Source organism: Schistosoma mansoni, chromosome W (genome assembly GCF_000237925.1).
Source record: "Schistosoma mansoni strain Puerto Rico chromosome W, complete genome".
In the NCBI taxonomy this organism is placed as follows: Eukaryota; Metazoa; Platyhelminthes; class Trematoda; order Strigeidida; family Schistosomatidae; genus Schistosoma; species Schistosoma mansoni.
In genome coordinates, this window is record NC_031502.1 from 52,835,386 (window position 1) to 52,855,674 (window position 20,289).

Genomic DNA, 20,289 nt, shown 5'->3' on the forward strand with positions numbered 1-20,289 from the left:
CATCGCGATGCCACTGTGACAATCAGGAGTATTTGAATTGCATTAAATGCTCTAGCGCCTGTAAGTGTATCTTACTCTACAAGTGAGATTATAGGAACTTTAAATGTCTAACCACTTACTTGCTGTCACTTTACATTAACACTGTCACTAGCAACTATAACACGTTTGAATAATATCTAACATAAACAGTGGTAACCTGACCGGCCTATTCTGGCAATCATTGTTTTGTTGTTCCGTGCTCTTTGCTTTAATCTTACTTTCTCTAGTTGTAGGTATTTATCGATAACTCACTCTGGCACTGGAAATAACCTTAAATAAATACGTCCCCAAATCATCAGGCTATCCACTTAATAAAAATTAGAAAATCCCTGGTGTTGCATCGGCTTGCCGTGATATATGCCATACATAAACTACTTATCAATTACTAAACTAGCAAACATAAAACAATTTCATATTTCATGTTTGTTCTCTACATTAAATGTTGCTGTTAATATCAAACTGATCATGCCTGTAAACTGGTGTGAATTCTGTAAATATTATTTTCAGAATATATTATTATTAATAATTATAGTATGAACTAGTAATCCTAGCAATAACGCAATCTAATCAAGAAGTATTAGATGAGCAGGAACGAATGTATTATATTTGGAATTCAAAATCAAAGCAGTCCTCAATACAAAGAAATCATTGATCCATATAAGCACCACAGGTAATCAGAAAACAAGCAATCACATGTCACTAAAATATATTTGTTATAATTATAATTGTTACCTCACGTGGATAATTATCGGAGATGTGTTCTCTAAAAGAGAGATTATATGAAGACACAAAACTGATATGCTCTGATGGTTCTCGTTGCTCATGGAAGGCTAAGCTTTCAGAGTATATTTATTATTTTAAAGGATTGAAGTTAGAGGTTGGAAAATACTGTCAAACAAAGCAAATTCTAGATTATTGTTAGTCAGTCATCACCTAGTTAGGACCCCTCTAGAAGTATCCCATGCTGAAAAAGATTTAGGAGTACTAGTACCCTACGATTTGAAGTCGTACGCTAACTGTGACAAAAACGCCTTTCAAGCGAAACCTTGCACTGGTGACATTGAAGCGCACTTTTGGCCAGTTTGACGGTAGAGCTTTCCACATAATCTTCAACAGTTTTATTCGTCCCCACTTGGAGTACGGAAACATAGTATTTCCTCCCTCTCTCCAAAAGGATAAGGACACTCTGGAACGTATCCAACGTCGAGCCACGAAATCATTTCGGGGACTCGAATCTAAACCCTGTCAAGAGCGCGTCAAGTCACTTAACCTTTACCTATTAGAGTATAGGCGTCTTAGAGGTGACCTTCTAATGGCTTACAGTATCCTGAACACTTCTGGACATCCCCTTAAACATCTACTTAAGCTTAGTCCCAATACATAACTAAGGGGTGACACCCAGAAAATAGAGACTCAACATTGAAGAATGGACTGTAGACATAACTTCTACTCCTTAAGAGTAGTCAAATGCTGGGAATTCTCTGCCGACTGAGCTAGTCCAAGCGACTTCGGGGGAGTCCTTTAAGAGGAAACTTGACCTATTCTTAAGGACTGAGGATAACATCCTACTACGTTTTACTAATTTCGTTTTTATCTTTTATCGACAATATACTTAGTTTCCTGCCTGAAGGTATTAGTGATCCATCGTTAAGCGAAAGCTTCTTTTATTCCGTTCACAACCGTTCGAACTAATTGAATTTACTAAACTAGATGTTTGCTTACTTTGACATTCGTATACTCTCAACTCATAGAATCTACGACTCGCCTTGACTGGATGAAAAATAATTGGAGATATTTTCATATCTTATTCTTTGTTTCTTTAATCCACTTGTTTTACTGGACTAGGGGTTCGGTTTCTGTTTCACATTTCACCCGGTTGTTGCGATGTCCTCCATCGTTTATTTTAAGTTCAAAGCAAATGTAAAGACGGACTCTGTTTCATTTGATGGATCTTCTATTTCTGTAAAAGATCTCAAGAATGCTATTCGAACGAAGTGTTGTTTGTATTCGACTGATTTTGATCTCAAGCTAGAAGACACTACTGGAAAAGGTAATTAGTCCTTCATATTCAACTTTGTTTAGTCTATTCCAAAGATGATGAATTGATTCCGAAGTACTCAAGTATTGTTGTGCGACGTGTTCCACGTTTAGTTGCAGAAATCCAGAAGAAGAAGCAAATGTAAGTACTTTGTTATGTGGTCTATTGTTCATTAATCACAGGGGTCCAGATGAGGTAACGTGGAGAGAGTTGCAAAAGAATGTAAGTTGTTTTTTTGAACATTTTCTGTCGTTTTGGTCATAACAGTATGGGATTGAGCACTAACCTACTGGTTCTTAGGAAGTTTGTCTAGTTATAGGGATCTTTATACTTCTGTGTTGGTATCGTTGCGAGATTTATCACTGGCAAAATAATATGGTTGACTATGGTTCTAATCGTAAGGTTTTTCAAGATACTCTCAGGTTTCGCAGTGTAAAAACCCTTATCAATAATCTGGAAGATTAGTTAACTGTTAGGTTAAATGTGTCATTTGAGTATAAATTAGGTTCTCTCTACATCTTTTTTTGGCTGGATAAGAAATCATTAGATATTAGACAACCTCATCTGATTTGGTTAGGTCTGTGTAGCACCAGTATAGTTTTCCGAATTCTGAGTGGCCTCGGGTCATAATAAATCATTGTAACTAACTGAAAAATCTATCTTAATTAGATAGTGGCTTTCACACAGCAGTCCTGGTGCCAAATGTTAGAAGGTTGGAGTGTTGACTTTGGGTGGAGTCGGTCTGTTGGATTTTGTTTCTGGAATTACGAACTATTGACATTGATTTATTTTTGTGCAGCCCATGTAATGTTATTTTCAAATAAAATATTGCTATTATCAGTGTTATTGTTATATTGTGACGTTTTGCAAATATAAATTCACGGATCTTCATGTAATATTTTCTGCTGTCACACGTTAAATTTAAATTTCCTATAATTACAAATAGGTCTCGATAAGTCCTGTAGGATTCCCATTCTTCGCTACTTCATTACTTTCTGTTTCTGGGATTCAGAAAATCACAAAACTTGTTACTAGACGTTCTGTTTGTTTTGTAATATGGATATTTCGTCTCGCTCTATGGCAGCTTAGGCCAAAGCACATATGTACCATGCTGTATGTTGGTACTGATTGATAGTAATGTGCATCCAGACTTATGCACTAATGTGAAATCAAAATGCTCATTATCCGGACGATCACATGCTTGTAGTGTATCATTTTTCAATCGTCCGGAATCGTTTCTTATAACTGACCCACCGACGCATAGCTTTTGTCACACTCCGCAGTACATCTTGACACATTAAATAGTCATTCCAAAGATTATCTGTTTTCTCTGTTCTCAACTACTATGTGTAATTATTGTTCGTTATATCCCTGAAATTATTCTGTGCGTAAATTTTCCATTACTTGATTTGGTATCTACTGGATGATGCATTTTGATTTACATGACTATCGTAACCAATGGTTAGAGACTCTAGGTGACATGGCCCAGAATCGATCACAATGGCGTAGGTGTATACACTCTTTATCTTCCCTTAAACCCTGAGATTAAAATTGCTTCATAACGTTCTTCCTTACTATACTATATCCTTATATACAACCTATCTTTTATATACTACCACCACTAAATTAACTTTTTCTATGAATCCGGTGTTGATCTTGTTGTGCTAACTAGGTATGGCAACTTGGACCGATGCATAAATGTGCCTGGTCCTACGTTGTAACTGACTGACTGATATTTAAAATCTAGCATGTTGAGTCATTCTCTGTATAAACAAACCCTTAATTGGTATAGATGAAATTAATCAAGTCTAATACACGTTATCTCAGTGCAAACGTACGTACCTTATTCCATTGTTGATATATGACTCAGGTTTCACTGCTGAGTTAAATAAGTCTGTTATGTCGGTAAACGTAGTAGTTGTTTGCAGACCAGTGTTAGATCATGCTCATACAATAATTGTAGGGATTATCTTAATAAACTCCCCCTACTACTTCACTTACTAACACGGCGAATCCATTTACTGTTAAAGATGTATAAGCAATTGGTGTTGATCAATTGCGTGGAATTTGGAATAAAGCTAGATTAATATTTAAAATCTTCCTGACTCAACGATACATCCGGTTAGCCTAAGCTGTGCGACCGAACCGGTGAGGGAAAATCTAAGTAATAGAATAGATGTCAGAACAGGGTTAAAAATTAAGATTAGATGTTAGGATTTGAATTTCCACCACAAACTAACCGGCTGTCATTCGGTGACCCTAAAATCATATTCTTATCCTAATCGCTTGCATAATTGTTTCGCTTTTCTTTAACGTCTCCTTATTAACTGAAGCGATTGACATATCAAGGTCTTTTAGCTGTATTCAGCTTTGCCTCATAACCATAAGATCCAAAGGATGACTACTTGAAGCATTTCACTGACAACCTTTTTTAGAATTTTATTTTTTAGTAACAGTTCGGAGCATAAAGGGACTTGCTATTTTCAAGGTTGATATTTTCCAACTGTCGAGAATTAGTAGTTTGTTATTAGGTCTTTATGTAGAACTAATTATTTTTTGTTCTCTCGAGCTATGTATTACAACCGATGTATTATGTTGCAACATTAGATGTAAAGCCACTGGTTCTGCATAGACGTTTTCTATTCCAAGTAGCAGACGGGCGGGTAGATAACAAAGAAAGGGCTGTACTGCACAATGAAACGTCGTTTTTACTGTGTATATGAGGGAACAAAGCGCATCATAGATGCCTACTGAAAAATTCTGGTGTACGATATAAACTTCGAATAGTCGATGTTATTATTTTGTATGACGTGGGACGCAAGAAAAGTCAATCGACAAGATCATAAGGTTGTATGGGCCGATATATTTTAGTCATCCTTACATCTAGATAAAATTGGGACATTAGGTAACACTGCAGGTCTATCTATGTCCCAATTTTAATGAACCATATTTTAGTCTGATCAAACTAAAATATAATATGTACACGGTCACTGTTGATCTGTGCGATGCAGGCGAGTATAACTTCCCACCATCTGAGACTAACTGACCAGTATGGTATTGCGAGCCTGTTCACACTGGGTTCCAAGTCCCGTTTTGTAGATACGCTCATTATGGAACATGTAACTTGTAGTCGTAGCCCGTCTTATCTACAGTCAGAAATCTCTCAATGATAGTAAAGGATCAGGAAAAAAAAACAGTCTTAGGTGGCGGGTAGAGAAGGAAGATAATGGAACATCACCTTAATTTACTACGGTGAAGTATGTTTAAAGTTAATTACGGATTTCTGGATATTTTATTCATTCTTAGAAATACGGTGAAGTAATGTTTTGTACATAAGATAACTAACAAGGACGGAAATCAGTATCATGTAGCTAAGCACACTAAGATTTAGTCTTACTACGGTCCCGGCTCACGGTGCTCATCTTCCGTAGTAGTACTGAAGGACATCATAGCAACCTTTGTATCTTATTAAAACGCTAACTGAGCAACAGATCTTTAGCTGCTTTCAGTTGATAAATGAGTATATCAGGCACTCAGTGAAACTATGAATTGCCAAAAAAGTCAGCTTTTAGGAATAGCCTGATTGGCTCATTCTAACTTGGACCGTCTGTTTGTACTAATATGGCTTTAAGAAGCTGAATACATGGCTCATTATCGACAGCAGTCCCGTCACCTCCCTTATGAAGCCTGGTGTCTTTGAGTTTATTTTATTTAAACTTTGGTCACCGCTACCTCCAAACGATTACTTTCACCCGGCGAAGTGTTAGAAATTCTGAGGGTTATCCATATGTGATTAGCCGCAGTGACGGTAGTTTAATTCATGCCACCATTGTGAAAAGCCAAAGTCAGTGCCTTGAACCTGTTTTAGAAATGTTGGTATGGAATCCATGTTGCCTGAGATTTACCTATGTTGACACTAAGTTGGAGTGACAGTAAATTTTTTGTATAGCGTTAAAACATGGCCGATATTAATGCCTGGCGTCTGCCCCCCCCTACCCCGGTTCAAGGTGTATAGGTCGTGCAACTCTACAGCTTGAGGTACTTCGGCATGGTCCGTAATATAAATAAGCTGTGTGATGTAGTTTCTCACTACATTGATAGAAATAAAATGAAGGCCAACTGGTCTTAATTCTGATTGAATTTTTATTAAACACTTCGTGTATTTATCAACATCTCAATCTCTCACTACATGTTGTCTTGTTGTGCCATAATCTTTGTCATGAATGAATAAATAATCAGAATTTTCTCTAAATTACTCGTCGAGGAGTAGTGTCATCAAACATTGTAACCATCAGTCGCTGCCTCACTTAATAAACTCACTTTTTCTAAGTGGTTAAATTTAATTGCAGTTCTAAGATGATTTCAATTGTCACTGAGTAGTGCAATAACGATAGATGTCCAAGCAGTTACAAAAAAATTAACTTACAGTAAAACCTGTAACTACGTGGTATAAAATAATGCCCTTCAGCTTACTTGACTTTGCACATGCCCTATCACATTTTACTGATGTCAGAGACAAGTTTTATAAAGTGGAGAATAACCAAGCTAGGATTTGTATTATAATATTACGATGGAGTCACCTTTTTCACAAGCGACACAATTTGCTTTACCAACGTGGACCTAGAAAGATTATCCATGAACATCTTCTAGGATCCTTTAGTTGAAAGTCAATAAATTTCCCTCGATTGAGTAAAGATAACAGCTCTTAAGACTAACCTGCTGAGCACTTAGTTAATTATCTTAACCTATAGCGTAATATTTAACTTTTGAACTAGATTTTTTAAATCTGATAAGTATGCATAATTACCCTGCTTTCCCTACAAAAAGTTAGTGAACTTGGCAGTCAGCCAACCATAAGCACCTTCAACCTTAGTCGTCATAGCAGTTATGTGGGATGGCATTAACGGGACGAATATCAAGAGTAAGGTCATGATGATATCAATAATTGTTAGAAACGTGAGACAATACTGTTTTGAAAGAACAAATTCGAGAAATAAAGATGCACAACACAGTACTTCAGCTGAAGACTTGACATAAATCGATACCTTGCACTTCTGATAGGTTCTGAATTGTGTCATGTAACATTTTCATCATGAACAACGAGATTTTTAGTGGTGTCAGAGGTCTGAGGGCAGCTGTCACTTCTAGAGGAAAGTGGGTTATTGATGTGCGTACCGACTTGAGGGTATGATTGAAGAACCAAAGAGACAACTGCTTGAAGCAGGCCACATTTGGCCTTAGTGTGGGAACTTTGTAATATGTTAGCTTCGTATCTCAAAAGGGCTTACCGACGCAAATGTGAATCCGTGGGATGAGGTGAAGTGTCACACCTTTAAGTCCGACCTCTAATCCCTCAGTTTGTAAGTAGACATCACTGCAGATACCCGTTGTCTGAGGGGAACGCCCTGCTGCCGTTGCACCTTAATAAAATCAAGAGTACGACTTCGCTTATGGACCATGGATTTTCTGCTGTAAGTCTTATCGTCCTTCAACTGACCTGTCTGGCTTGGTAGCGCTTAAAGAAACAAGTAATTCAACCCGTATTGCTCGATTGAATCATCACGAACGGTAAGCCCGATCACAACATCAAGGTAGCGGCTATGGTCGGGAGTACTATATTGCACTACGAATCACTCCGTTATACTGAGTAGTCTCAAACGTAGTTTTTAAAGATAGGGGATGTTGGTTTACTAGTATTCGATCATTGGTGTCTACGAATTTTCATTCGTGTATTTTGAAACCATATTAGCAGTTCTGGGGCTAAATGTAGAGTGCCGAGTACGACACTTAGGATGTAGTGAATTTCGATCAACTGCGATGGTTAGATGTGTCCGTATGCTTATCCACTGATTGCACTCAGGCTGCTGCTAACATGACGTGGTCGGGCTTCCCCATCGTGATGAAGCGGTCGTCCCTTAAGGTCATACTATTCTAGGCACGTCGGTTGAAGAACAGTAAGACTAAAAGCAACAAACCGAAGGTCCGAAAGCGAAGTCGCAATGCTGACTACAGAGGTGTGCTTACAGTAAGGTAATTCCCTCAAACAACCAGCATGACGTTGGTGCGCCTCCCCGCAAAAGAAGGGTGGGTTTAGAAAAGGTCGACCCCAAAAATTGCACACCTCGCCTTATCTTACGGATATCCTTTTCTGACAGTAAGGTCTCAAGAAATTTGAAGTTAACACAAAAATCACCCACAGAATAGTCGTGTGCGACCGGCCATAAGCAGTTGTTCCATGGGTACTACAGTCACGCTCTTATGTCACTGAAACCACCTCTAGCTCAATTTCCTTTTGACGTAGATTTAGAAGAACCCTTCCACAGTGTGGGCAACCGGGAAGTGATAACGGCCCCTCATACCTTTAACAGCAATGAAGACTGTGATGATGGCTTGCTTAGAAGTAGGCTGAAAATCTTACAGTGGTCAAACCAAAACATGATATATATCTGTTAGGAAACTGACTTTTGGATTGAGACATATAAGTAGACATAGACTACTTAGTTGCAGTCCCCCCACCCAACTTAACTGGTGGTTAGAGATTGAGTAATATTCAGAATCGTTCTCAATGAAGCCGATGCATTCACTCGTCATTCTCTATAGCCTGCGTCTCCAAATTACCTTGCAATTTTCTGTTATTTCACTAATTCATATTTTTTGTTCGAATAGTATCTTTGACTCTATCTTTCTTATTACCACTGATACTGTGATGTTACTAGCTATTCTATTCCGGAATTCGTCCTGACAATTTTTTTCTTCCTATGCTTATGGGATGTGGCAGTTTAAATTGTTGTACTTATAGTCTAGTTTATACTTTACGTATGACTGACCAACATAACACTAATTATTGATAGCGGTGATCGTGCGAACCTCAACTATTTCGTCTATATTCACCGGCTCAGTTCAGTCCAACATCTATTGACGTCATCGGCTCACTCCATGGCTTAGTCTGACAGATCTGTGTTTCCTCCAAGCTTCCTACTCACTCAAGATGGCGTTTCAAGCTAAGGGGTAGTTGCAGTACGTAATATACATTCCGGCCACGGTTGGTGAAGGTTCACGACTTTTCAATCGATTTGGGATATTTAACTACTACAGCACACCTGATCTCGGTCAGTACCAAACTTCTAAGATATGTTTTATGAACAGAAACTAGTAGATAGGCGCATGTAGGTATATGGATTAATATAGGTAATGGTTCATTTTGTCGGTTTGTTCCATTCTCACTACTCCATTTTCTCATTATGTTAAAGCCATATATAAATTACAGTAATAACATTCCTTATTTGCATGTAGCGCAAGTATATCAGTTTCCCAACTCTTTCTAGTTGTGACGAGACGAGTAAAATGAATATCCTGAAATCCAGATGAACTCAAGTCCTCAATCTCGTTAAGTAAAAAGTCATGATATCTCATCTAGAAAGTGTCTGAAGTAAATTCATCCGATTCACCTCGTATTCGGCTCTTTGTTACCTCCGTTACACAACCGAAGTTAGTCTGTGTGTAATATGTGGAGTTAAACGAGAGATTTATATTCATGACACATTCATACATTTTTTCAGATCGGAGTCAGATCAACGGGTCGCAGAACAGGGAAGAAGGACTCTCCAGAAGCGGAATACGGGTTGAATTGGATGGATTTGTATCAAACATTCGTTTATTTAGACAAACATTAAGATTGAGAAGCGGGTAAACGAAGCGGAGAAGTGTGTCAACTCAATTTGGTATAGCGTGGCTCAGTATTTATGACCAGACAAAAATAATCTGAGGGCATGTGATGATTAGAGCAAGCGATACATATACTCATAAAAACAGTCAAGGCTAATACAGGAATAACCGACTAGATCAAAATGTGGCTCCAGAAGAATAAATAAATTGATCTATCTGGAAGCTAGCATAACCCATGTGTGCTTGGCATAGTACTGGACTTTATAATATAAGTCGTTTGAACTGTGTGTGATCTTGGCCGGTGAAATCGTAGATATACTTCTAAAAACAAGTTGTTTCTATCCCTACTTTGACAGTTTTGTTTCACATTTATTGGATTTAATATTTCTTTTTGTTTTACAGCATACTGCCGCATCAGAAACATCACATGGTTCTAAAGTATGTTTCCACAATCATGTTTATCTTTTTAGCTTATCAATTTAGCGGATTCTGACCTTCCTGAAGAAGAGAAAATCAAACTGATGATGGAGAGATCCTCGGAGACCTATTCAGAGACCAAGTAATGAATTCTAGTTTACTGAACTCTTTGTTTTAGTTTTGCCGTTCGAGCCAAGCCATATGGGGTCCCTCCGGCTGCTTACGTTTGTCACAAATGTAATCAGCCGGGACATTGGATTCACAATTGTCCTGGGGTACGTGATAAGACCGGGAAAGTAATGGATGCAAAATCAATTAAAAGGCCGACGGGTATTCCACAAGATTTCCTTCTGGAAGTTGCGGCTGGAACTCCAGGTGCATATTTAGGAAAATCCGGGAAGTACATGGTGCCTATCAAAGACGCGTAAGTCAGTTGTTTTTGTAATAAAAATCTTAGAGAGGCATATGCCCAAGGCAAAAAGGATAAACGGCCGTTTTCTGTTGAAGAAAACCCTCCGTATGTTCCTCAGGAAAGAAATCCTCCGAAGCAACTTGTATGCCCGTTGTGTAATAAGCTATTCAGCGATGCAGTTTTAGTATCCTGTTGTGGAACAACCTATTGTAACGAGTGCATCATGGGTCATGTTTTTGATTCTCAAGTTTTGGGTTCCCATAAGTGTCCTAACTGTGATGCAGTGCTGACAGACCATGAGTCCAGTGTCTTTGAAAATGCTCTTGTGCGAAGTTTGATTCGTGACTGGCTCGCTGATGAATCTAAAATAGTCGATCCAGAAGTAGTTATCCCTGGAGATATATCAAAGTTCAATGAAAACGATACGGTAAGATATTTTATTTATAACCTTTCCTTACTTTTAGACATTTGTTAACTGTCGCCGCGTTCTGAAACCAAAACAAGCAATGGTCAGCATCAATACGGTCAAACCTGGAAGTACAACTGCAGCGGAATCAAATCAAGTTCAGAATTCACTGAAGATGCAACCAATTGTTTCAGAATCTAATTCTATTGTTAAAAATGAACATACTGATTTACTTTTGAACTTACCTTCTGAAACACCCCAGAGCACAAACTCTGTGACATTTTCTACTCTTTCATCTTTTGATTATGTTCGTGTTTCTGAAATGACTACTTCTGTTGTAACGAACAATACAAATGCTACTGTGGTCACAAGTTCTCCTTGTACCACTATGGTGGGAAATAACAGACAGAATCTGTTACCCACCACTTGTCTTTCAAACACACAAATTCCTTGTTTGAGTTATACTAGTTCTGCTGCTGTAATGCCTACTTTACTCCCAGGTGTTAATGGTGGTGGTAACCCCCTTCTTAATGCGCTTTATAGTATACGGTTAGATGACTTACAGGCTCCATTGGTTGCTCCCTCTACTATTTTACCAGCCACTTACGGATCGCTTGTTGGCGACCCTGAGTGGACAGCTGAGACAGCTTTGGCTGCGTCAGCAGCTCAGAGTGCAGGTCTAGTTGATCCAGTAATACAAGTCAATAATAATCAGGTCGCCTTTGGGCTAGTCCCTGGGCAGTCTATTCCTGGCACGATGCACACAGCTTTATCCGCACCTGTTGAAACACTAAATGGACACAAAATGCTTTCAAAAGAAGAGTTCTATCGGTTGAAAATGGAAGTTCTCCATTCAGCTCGTAGAAGGTAAACCAATTTAAATCTACTCAAATGCGATCGTTTATTTATTCAGGTTGTCATGCCGTCCTCTTTCTTTAACAGTTAAATCTCTTGACTTCAAGCTTCACAAGATCTGTTCATATCATGGGTTTTTGTAGCAAAGTATTCATTTTATGGGTAATGGAGGTGTCGTTCTGCTTCTGGAAGAATGTATAGTTTAATTCATTAAGTTTCAAATACCAAGTTTAGACTTATGAGTTTCTATCGCTTCTCGGACTTATCCTTCAGTGAATTATCTGTTCGAAACAAGATTTATTTCTTGCGTTTCAGTATCGAGGTGGTTTGTAATCATTCACAATTTAGGTTAGTAAATATTTTGGGTAGAAATACTGCCCCGTGAAAGGATAACTATGTGGTTCAGCTGCCTTTTGTTTGTTTGACCGCAATTTGTCTCCAAACCTGTGTGCGGTAGGCTCAGAATAAGGTCTTTTATATCCGAAGTAAATGTATGGATTAGCAATTATATAAAAATGTAAAGGTCACATGCTGACGGTTGTGAATTCTCTTTCAAATTGAAGTTTACTTTTTCTAGGGCTTAATTAAGGCTCTGTATTTACGTTCAGCGTACACAGTATTCAAACTAAAAGTGTTTTGATTTTTTGAAGCTTCTGTTGGTGTTTAATATATACTTTCATATTTCATTTGAATGTTGCTCAGTTTTATGTCTGTGCGACCGTATGTATTGGCTGTTGTTCATTCGTTTGCCTTTGTTTACATTTCTTCAGTTATATGTATATATGTACATGCTGTTATCTTGTTTTGTTATGGTGTGCATTCCACTACATTCAACGGGTCCACCTAACAGTATGGTTGCCTTTTCTCTGCGTTATTCAGTATCTTATTAAAAAAATTTGATTTATAGGCATCGCCACCGCACCCATTCACGTAGTCCTGGTTATGTACATCGAGGCGAACGACTTTATGGAGATTCTTCTCACCATCGACGTGGTTATGAGAGAGAAGAGCGAGAGAGACGATCTCGATACTATTCACCTGTTAATTACGAGAGTGAACGTAGTCGTTGCCGACACCGTTACGCCGACGGATATGAATCTCATCATGACAGAAGTGGGACTCATCGTCATCACTACCGCCCTACTTTCTTTCAAGATCTTGACGACCGGAGACGTCATTATTCACGAGGCCATCCGCATAGTCCCGCACACCGGTCCAGGCGGTCACCAAGACAGTCACCGTCAAGTAAAGATGGTTGGTATGGGTACAAAGGTCGGGGATGTAGCCTTTCTCCTGTCACACGTGAACCCTCAGATCCACGCAGATGTCGGGAACCACATGTTGGTAGTGGACATTATGACGAATTCCTCAGTAGACGTAAAAGAAGGTAGGTAATATTTTACGTTTTCCTAGATTAGTCATTCAGTGTTGAAACAGCTTTTATGAAAAATTCACGTCTGTCCCATGTATTTGTAAAGGATTGTCTGAATAAACACCAAGATAAAACGTAAGTTTCAGGGGCGACCGAACTATGACATTACGTTAGTCCATGAATTCATTAACTTTTATTCTGAATCATGCTGGCAGGTGTAGATTACATGTTAATAATGCACACAAATAATGACTGAAGATTCTGTGTGAGACATTAGTCGGAATCCGTTAGTGGTGTGTATAGTTTTATTCACCATTTATCTACTGCCCATATCCTGAGTTTAAACATTCCTTCTCAAATACTTTCTTTTTGAATCATCGTAGTGTCAAGTCGATTTTACTACCATTTATATTACCTCGCAACTCATCTCCTAATTACTCTTATATGGTGTGGCAAATCAGGTTAATACAGATTTGTTCCATTCTATGATTTTGATTGATTGTCCGAAATATTGTTTTGGAATTACGTTGCTCAGTTATCTTTAATTTTCATTGAAACATCCTTCAGAATCTTGTTTTTTGCAAGTGTCTACGTCTGATGTGTTTTGATGTTTTTTTTGCCATAATTCGAGCTCGTATTTAGTTCCAATATGGCAAGAAGTAAACACTTCATTCAATATTTGTTTAGATTTTGATAATAGAAAACATCTGAGTTTTGTAAATCATTAACGGAAAATAACTTAATAGTTATTTTAGGTGAAATCCAACACCATGATCGCTCATGAGATTACATGAAGTACATACATGTTGCTCTAAAGCAGTGGTCATGTACATGTGTTGTCTAAAAGAGTTCATAGTTCATTTCAAGACGCCGTTAATCTTTTAAATCTTTGATGTTAACATGATCAGTTTTGTGCTGGAACCCGAACTATCACTCGTGTTCAGGTAGGAATATTGTATGATTACTTTGTTATCTGAGTATTTAAGTTTAAAAGCCCATCAATTTCATAATTGTCTTTTTGGAATTAGAATGTTGAATTTACATTGTACAGTCGTTAACCAAGCGATATGGGATTTGTTATACGCGCTCAACCACCGTCTACTTTGGCGTACCATGTTGTAGAGGAGCAGGTTGGGAGAAAGGTAGGGACATCTAAACCAAAGCATAACATCAGTTCATTGGAACATTGACTTCTGGACTGAGTCATGCAGGTTGATGTACGTTACTTGATTGGGGTCCACATGATCATAGTAACCGATTATTAGGATTTTTTTAGTGAGATGGCTTGAAAGCGTTCACAATGATACAATGGCATCTACTCTTAATCTTTCTTTAGTCTCAGAGTCCCAAAATCTCGTTTCTTTCGTTTTACACCTAATATTTTCTACTAATACTGACACTGTTACTGCTTCTACTACCATGGAAGTTCGTCTTAATAATTTTATCCCTGTGCTAATTAGATGTCGCAGCTTCAGCCGATGCACATATGTGAGTTTCTACGCTGCTGATAACTAATAAGTAACTTATGATCGACAGCCGGGAAGTAATAGCTACCTTTGACACCACCCGAAATCACCTTTCCCACAATTAAATCTCCGTTATTTCGCAGCATCTCTCCTGTGCCCGTAATTAACCCACAAGTATTTGCGGAGTAATGGCTTAGTGTTTACGGCGTCCGACTTCCTGCCATCGAGCCTAAGATTCGAACCAGGCTCCAACTAATTCCTTTAGACGACAGGATTATATCATTAGCACTCACAAATAAAATACGGCTCATACCTAAGGACCTAGTGAGTGAGCTAATTTTTGTTTTTACTTAATCGTCGGGCTTCATCTTTGCTAATGATTTAAGTTAACGGAATGTTATTCCTGGTTACCGAAAAACAAGCTCTAAGGTGCATGTCGAAACTCTCAATGTTCGAACTTCGTGTCGAATCGGAAAAACGTTTTCTGTATCTAGAACTGGAATTTCGTTCTAGTAATATATACTCTGTCTCCGTTACAAATCAGAATTCTAGTTATAATTTGGTTTACTCTGCGTCTACTAATTCTTGTCTAGCCTTATATCCCAAACTTGAACACTGTATGCCTGACCAGTACCGTTTACCCTAAGTCAACAAAGCCAAGTTCCTATTAGTCCGCTGTTTTCAAGCTTTTCTCTGAGTCCAAAGAGTCAACAACCAACTTTTGCTATTTTATTTTAGAGATACGTAGGTATATAAAAGTATACTGGACCGCATCGCACAACGAAATGAGAAATCACAATTATGCATAAATGAGTGAACAGTATCTGTGAACAGAGCAACCTTTGAAAAACTGAACAATATTAAAATAGTTGGTTGAACGGAAGCTTACATAGTAATCCAGTTATCTATTAATTATACAACAATAAATATTGAAAATTCGAAAGCCAATTCGAGCTTTTACGATAATCATTCCGTTTTAACATAAATGAAGACACGATCGACCTAACGACAGTCTACCAATCATCGTATATAAGACTCAATAAATGACTCACTAATTCTGAAGCAGATATTTAGTTTCTGACTATCCTTTAGTTACTGTTTAACAATGCACTCCGTTCTAATTTGTGGGTGTGAAACACGGCCATCATAATAGAGAATATTTGTTGGTCACTAGTATTCGACCATACATATTTTGAGGAGTTTCACCGTGTGAGTTGAACGATTTGGTTGTGGAGCCTTGACTGTTCTTCTGAATAACATCAACAACTCCACGACCAACCCATCCAGCTTAGAGAACGAGACAACCGAGATTATTCACCTGAGCAAGAAACCTTCTCTATCATCTGAAAGACCATAGGTGTCTTTGATGCATTGCCCGTGTATTTTGGGACCAACGATGAGGAAGTGCGTGGGTTCGAAAAAGGAGACTGAGTAAAGATGGCAAACTGATTGGTGATGTAGTCAATCTTCATCAACTTAGGTGTTTAGGACATGTGTTACATATGTCTAACCACCACCTACCCCGTATAGCGATGTTGTCTGGTGTAGGAGTAGGTTGGAATAAAGCTAGGAGTGGCCAAATCGAGACATGATACCAGTCCATGAAGTCATTGACAACGGGATTGAGCTATGTTGACAGGTTTAGACTACCTGGTTGGGGTCAGCGTAATAATCGCGACTAGTGGTTAGAGACGTTGAATGAAATAGTTCAAAATCGTTTTCAATGGCATAGGTTCATCCATTCTTTGTCTTCCTTTAGAGCCTAAGCTTCTGAATTCTCCATAATTTCTTTACTCCACTAGATTGTACTGTAGTGTACAAGTATTTACAGACAATTATCCACGTGAGATGTTCCAGATCCGTTGACCGCATACCATCAGCGGCCACCTACTGTGAGAGAGAACAAACCAGCTTCGAACTGAAGAGGAAATCGGGAAAAATCACTGGAAGTCAATAGGACATACATTGAGGGAGTCATGAAAGTGGGTCACGACGCAAGCCCGAATTTGGAATCTTGAAGTGAAAATGAGAAGTGGAAGACGAGGAAACACATCGAGTCGTCAATTAGAAGCAGACATGAAAAGCATGGATGGCAACAGGAAAGGATTGCCCAGGACAGATTTCGTTGCAGAATGCTGGTCAGTTGTCTATGCTCTACAAAGAGTAACAAGTGTAAGCAAATAAGTGGGTGTTTGAAAATTCAGGGTGATGTGGCGCCTACGCATTCGCTAATTATCTCACACTCTATTTTGAATTCTAGTACTCATAAACTTTCTCACTCTACCTTTTCGAACGTTAACCCCAAATTTTAGTCTTTCTTCATCATTGCTCCCACATTATTCCGTTCTTTCACTATAAGTCTTGTTAATTTCACCTCTTCGTTAGTACAGTGTAACAACTTGTGCCGGCTCACATGTTTCGGGTTCTACCTTGGCGATGACTGACTAACAGTAATTTAGAATTTTCTTTGTTTGACAGTATTTTCCAACCTCTAACCTCAATCCCTTAAGATAATAAATATACTCCTAAAGCTTAGCTTTCCCTAAACAACGAGAACCATCACAGTTTATCAGTTTTGTGTCTTCATACAATCTCTCTTTTAGCGAACATATCTCTGACAATATCTTGTGGTGTATGTGTGTGTTGATATGTCTAAACGATGTCTTAATTCTGTGAAAACCTCATCCAAGTTGTCCACACTTCCTCATTAAAAGGGATTATATGTAGAATGTTTTTGATTAGTTTTTGTTCCTGTTCAAGTTTTAATATCACGTTGAACTGAGTAAAGTCTTATGTAACAGAAATTTTAACAAAGCTTTGGAATCATAATGTTTCACTCATAACTTTCCCCTGCATGATATATAGATAATGCGTAAGCAGCTATTCATCTTATGGATTAAAATGTTTTTTATCGGACCGATTGATTTATGTTTAGAACATTCAACCTTCAACTAACTGCTTGGGCGTTCAGATTTCAATCTACATATTTTGTCTTAATTATCGCATTTACAATATTATAGTCATCTGAACGAATCCGTATTCGTTGGATAAGATTAAAAAAAGATTTCCTATTGGGTTTTTCACGTGATTTCGATATTGCTTTTGTACCATACTATTCATTTCCCGTACTTACAATTTCGTTTTTGGTGCATAATTATCTTTACTTTCTTTGTAATCCGTCGTCTGGCTCAGTTGTATGAATATTTTATTGGTGTTAGTATTTTCAAAATATAGTGTTCGGCCTTCAATTATGCTCATATCACTTAGTTTCCAAATCAGTCGTATAAATAAAGTTCAGAGGTTCAGTGCTCCGACCGTCTTAAGATTACATAAGACATCTGGTAATTAACTGGAGTGTTCCTCATTTCATCTCACCGTCTTCCACTCCTATCACTTCTAAATCATTACTCGTTTGTCTGTTGTCACCTAGGATGCATTTAGAGTAGAACGAAGCATAATAATCCATATACTTACATGCGCCTATCTACTAGTTTCTGTTCATAAAACATATCTTAGAAGTTTGGTACTGACCGAGATCAGGTGTGCTGTAGTAGTTAAATATCCCAAATCGATTGAAAAGTCGTGAACCTTCACCAACTGTGGTCGGGATGTATACTACGTATATATATATATATATATATATATATATATATATATATATATATATATAAGATTTAGCTTTTAAATTGTCGCAAGTAGTTGACTGTTGTTCAGATTAGTCGAAATTCGTTCAAACAGCAAGCGCTTTTGTGCTTTTCAGGTCAATGGAATATACTGTGCGTACATAACATTTTGTGTTTTCATACACGTTTTCCTTTGTTTCTTTGAATAAAACAGGAACAAAGAATTAAGCAGAGTAACATAGATTCATTTGTCGCATCACATTCCTATTAGTCGCTTATAACTTGTATTGTTACAGAAGCAAAATTACAAATTAGGTTAAAAGTTCTTATCTAGATGGATTAGGTTGGACGTTTGGATGTATGATTAGTGAAAAGTTGTGATTGGGCTTCGAACAAGGATAGACAGATACTCAGCTTACTGACATGTGAATTCCTTTTTATCATTGATTTCTATTCTAGACGTAATATATATGGGCAGTAGTGGTTGTATTGGATAAATCTGTTGTCTAACCTGTAATTTGGTTCTCTGTTCGTAGTCGAGAATCGTTTATATAGTATAATGTGATCCACAGTCTTTGCATAACGCATCGATCGAGTATCCAGTTTTCTCGTAATATAATTTCGTACATAAGTCATATGATCGTACTATATTATTCGTGACGTACAGAAAATTTAAAATTTTCATAGTTAATACAAACACATCAATATAGCACTGCGAACATGCAAATAAAAATAAATGTCAAAGTAATATATTGCATATATATCGTGTACAAAGATATTAATTTAGTAGCAAAGAACAAAAAAAGCTAGAAATGAGTGGTTACGCAATGATAAATGCACTACTGACAAAGTAACAATAACGTTTTGTTCTGCAGTTTTATCTTTGTGATCGTGTAAACAAATACGATGGCAATCCCAGCACTGTATGTTAAACACTATGAGATGGGTCTGATTTTGTGGTTGTTTTGCATATTCAGTATACAAATAACATAAAAATTTACTAACTGACTACACAGGTCGATTTAATGGATGATAATTCTCTCGTTCTTAACTTTGTAATTCCATATGGTTATATACGTTCATGTTCTCGGCTAGTTTGGTTTCGATTACATTTGTGGGTTTGTTTTATTTAAAGTTTCTTTTTATTTTTACCCATCCGGTCATAATACAGAGTTTTTTTTCAATTACAGTCGAACACCTATGTCTGTTGTCCCTCAGTATGATGTCTCTGACCCAGAATCGATTGGTAAGTAGTTTTAGCTCTTAACACTATTATTTTTAGGACCTAGAAATCCTTCTCTGCCAAGAGATACATCTCAGAGGCAGTTTGATATGCCTGGACCAAATCAAGTAATAGATAATATCAATCGTGTTTCACATACTTTGTCATGTGAAACCTTTTCTGGTGACTCAACAAAACAATCCCCCGTTTCTCTGGATCGTAATAATGATCTCATCTGTAAAGATGAATGTTTAGTAGGACACTCTGTTGTCAGTAGAATTATTAGTAATGATGAGTCATTTGTACCTCACATGAAGAAGGTTAAAGTTAAGAAAGAGAAAAAGCATAAGAAGCATAAACACAAACATTCTGACAAAAGGTAACTATTATAATTTATTTTGTTACATAATAATATATTAGGGCTTGCATTCAAATCGACGATTCAACTAATCAACTATTCATGAATCCAGGTGACACTGTATCTTGTTCTAATGTTGAGGTATCTGATAAGAAGCATGCAAAGAAACACAAGAAACATAAGAAACATAAACATGGAAATAAAGAAGACAAGAAAGAAGTTAACTCAGATGTAAATTCATCAGTACAGTGTATAAGTCTAGATAAAATCAATGTAAATGAGCTTAGCTAATTAACTCTTCCAGTTCTTTCCATGTACATAGGCTTTGAAGAACATGTAAATAATATCTAGATTATAAAGATCAAGTTTACGAATTTACTGGACTTCATACTTTTTAATAAATTATTTTTATCATG

The 20,289-nt window shown here is 37.5% G+C and overlaps 1 protein-coding gene across 2 annotated transcripts; it reads left to right on the plus strand.

The window, feature by feature from the left end:
* Window positions 1-1,874: 1,874 nt before the first annotated feature.
* Smp_039640.1 (putative retinoblastoma binding protein) lies at window positions 1,875-20,289 on the plus strand (the record flags this gene model as incomplete). Of its 2 annotated transcripts, XM_018790125.1 has the most annotated exons (12): window positions 1,924-2,089; window positions 2,122-2,218; window positions 2,260-2,299; window positions 10,145-10,180; window positions 10,213-10,301; window positions 10,338-10,583; window positions 10,617-10,998; window positions 11,036-11,844; window positions 12,740-13,219; window positions 19,484-19,539; window positions 19,576-19,894; window positions 19,936-20,164. In XM_018790125.1, 12 exons carry the CDS (start codon window positions 1,924-1,926, stop codon window positions 20,162-20,164), a joined length of 2,949 nt encoding a protein of 982 aa, XP_018655500.1. The 2 variants fall into 2 exon arrangements, with proteins under 2 accessions (XP_018655499.1, XP_018655500.1); XM_018790126.1 differs by lacking the exon at window positions 10,145-10,180 and having other exon boundaries at window positions 1,875-2,089; window positions 19,936-20,289.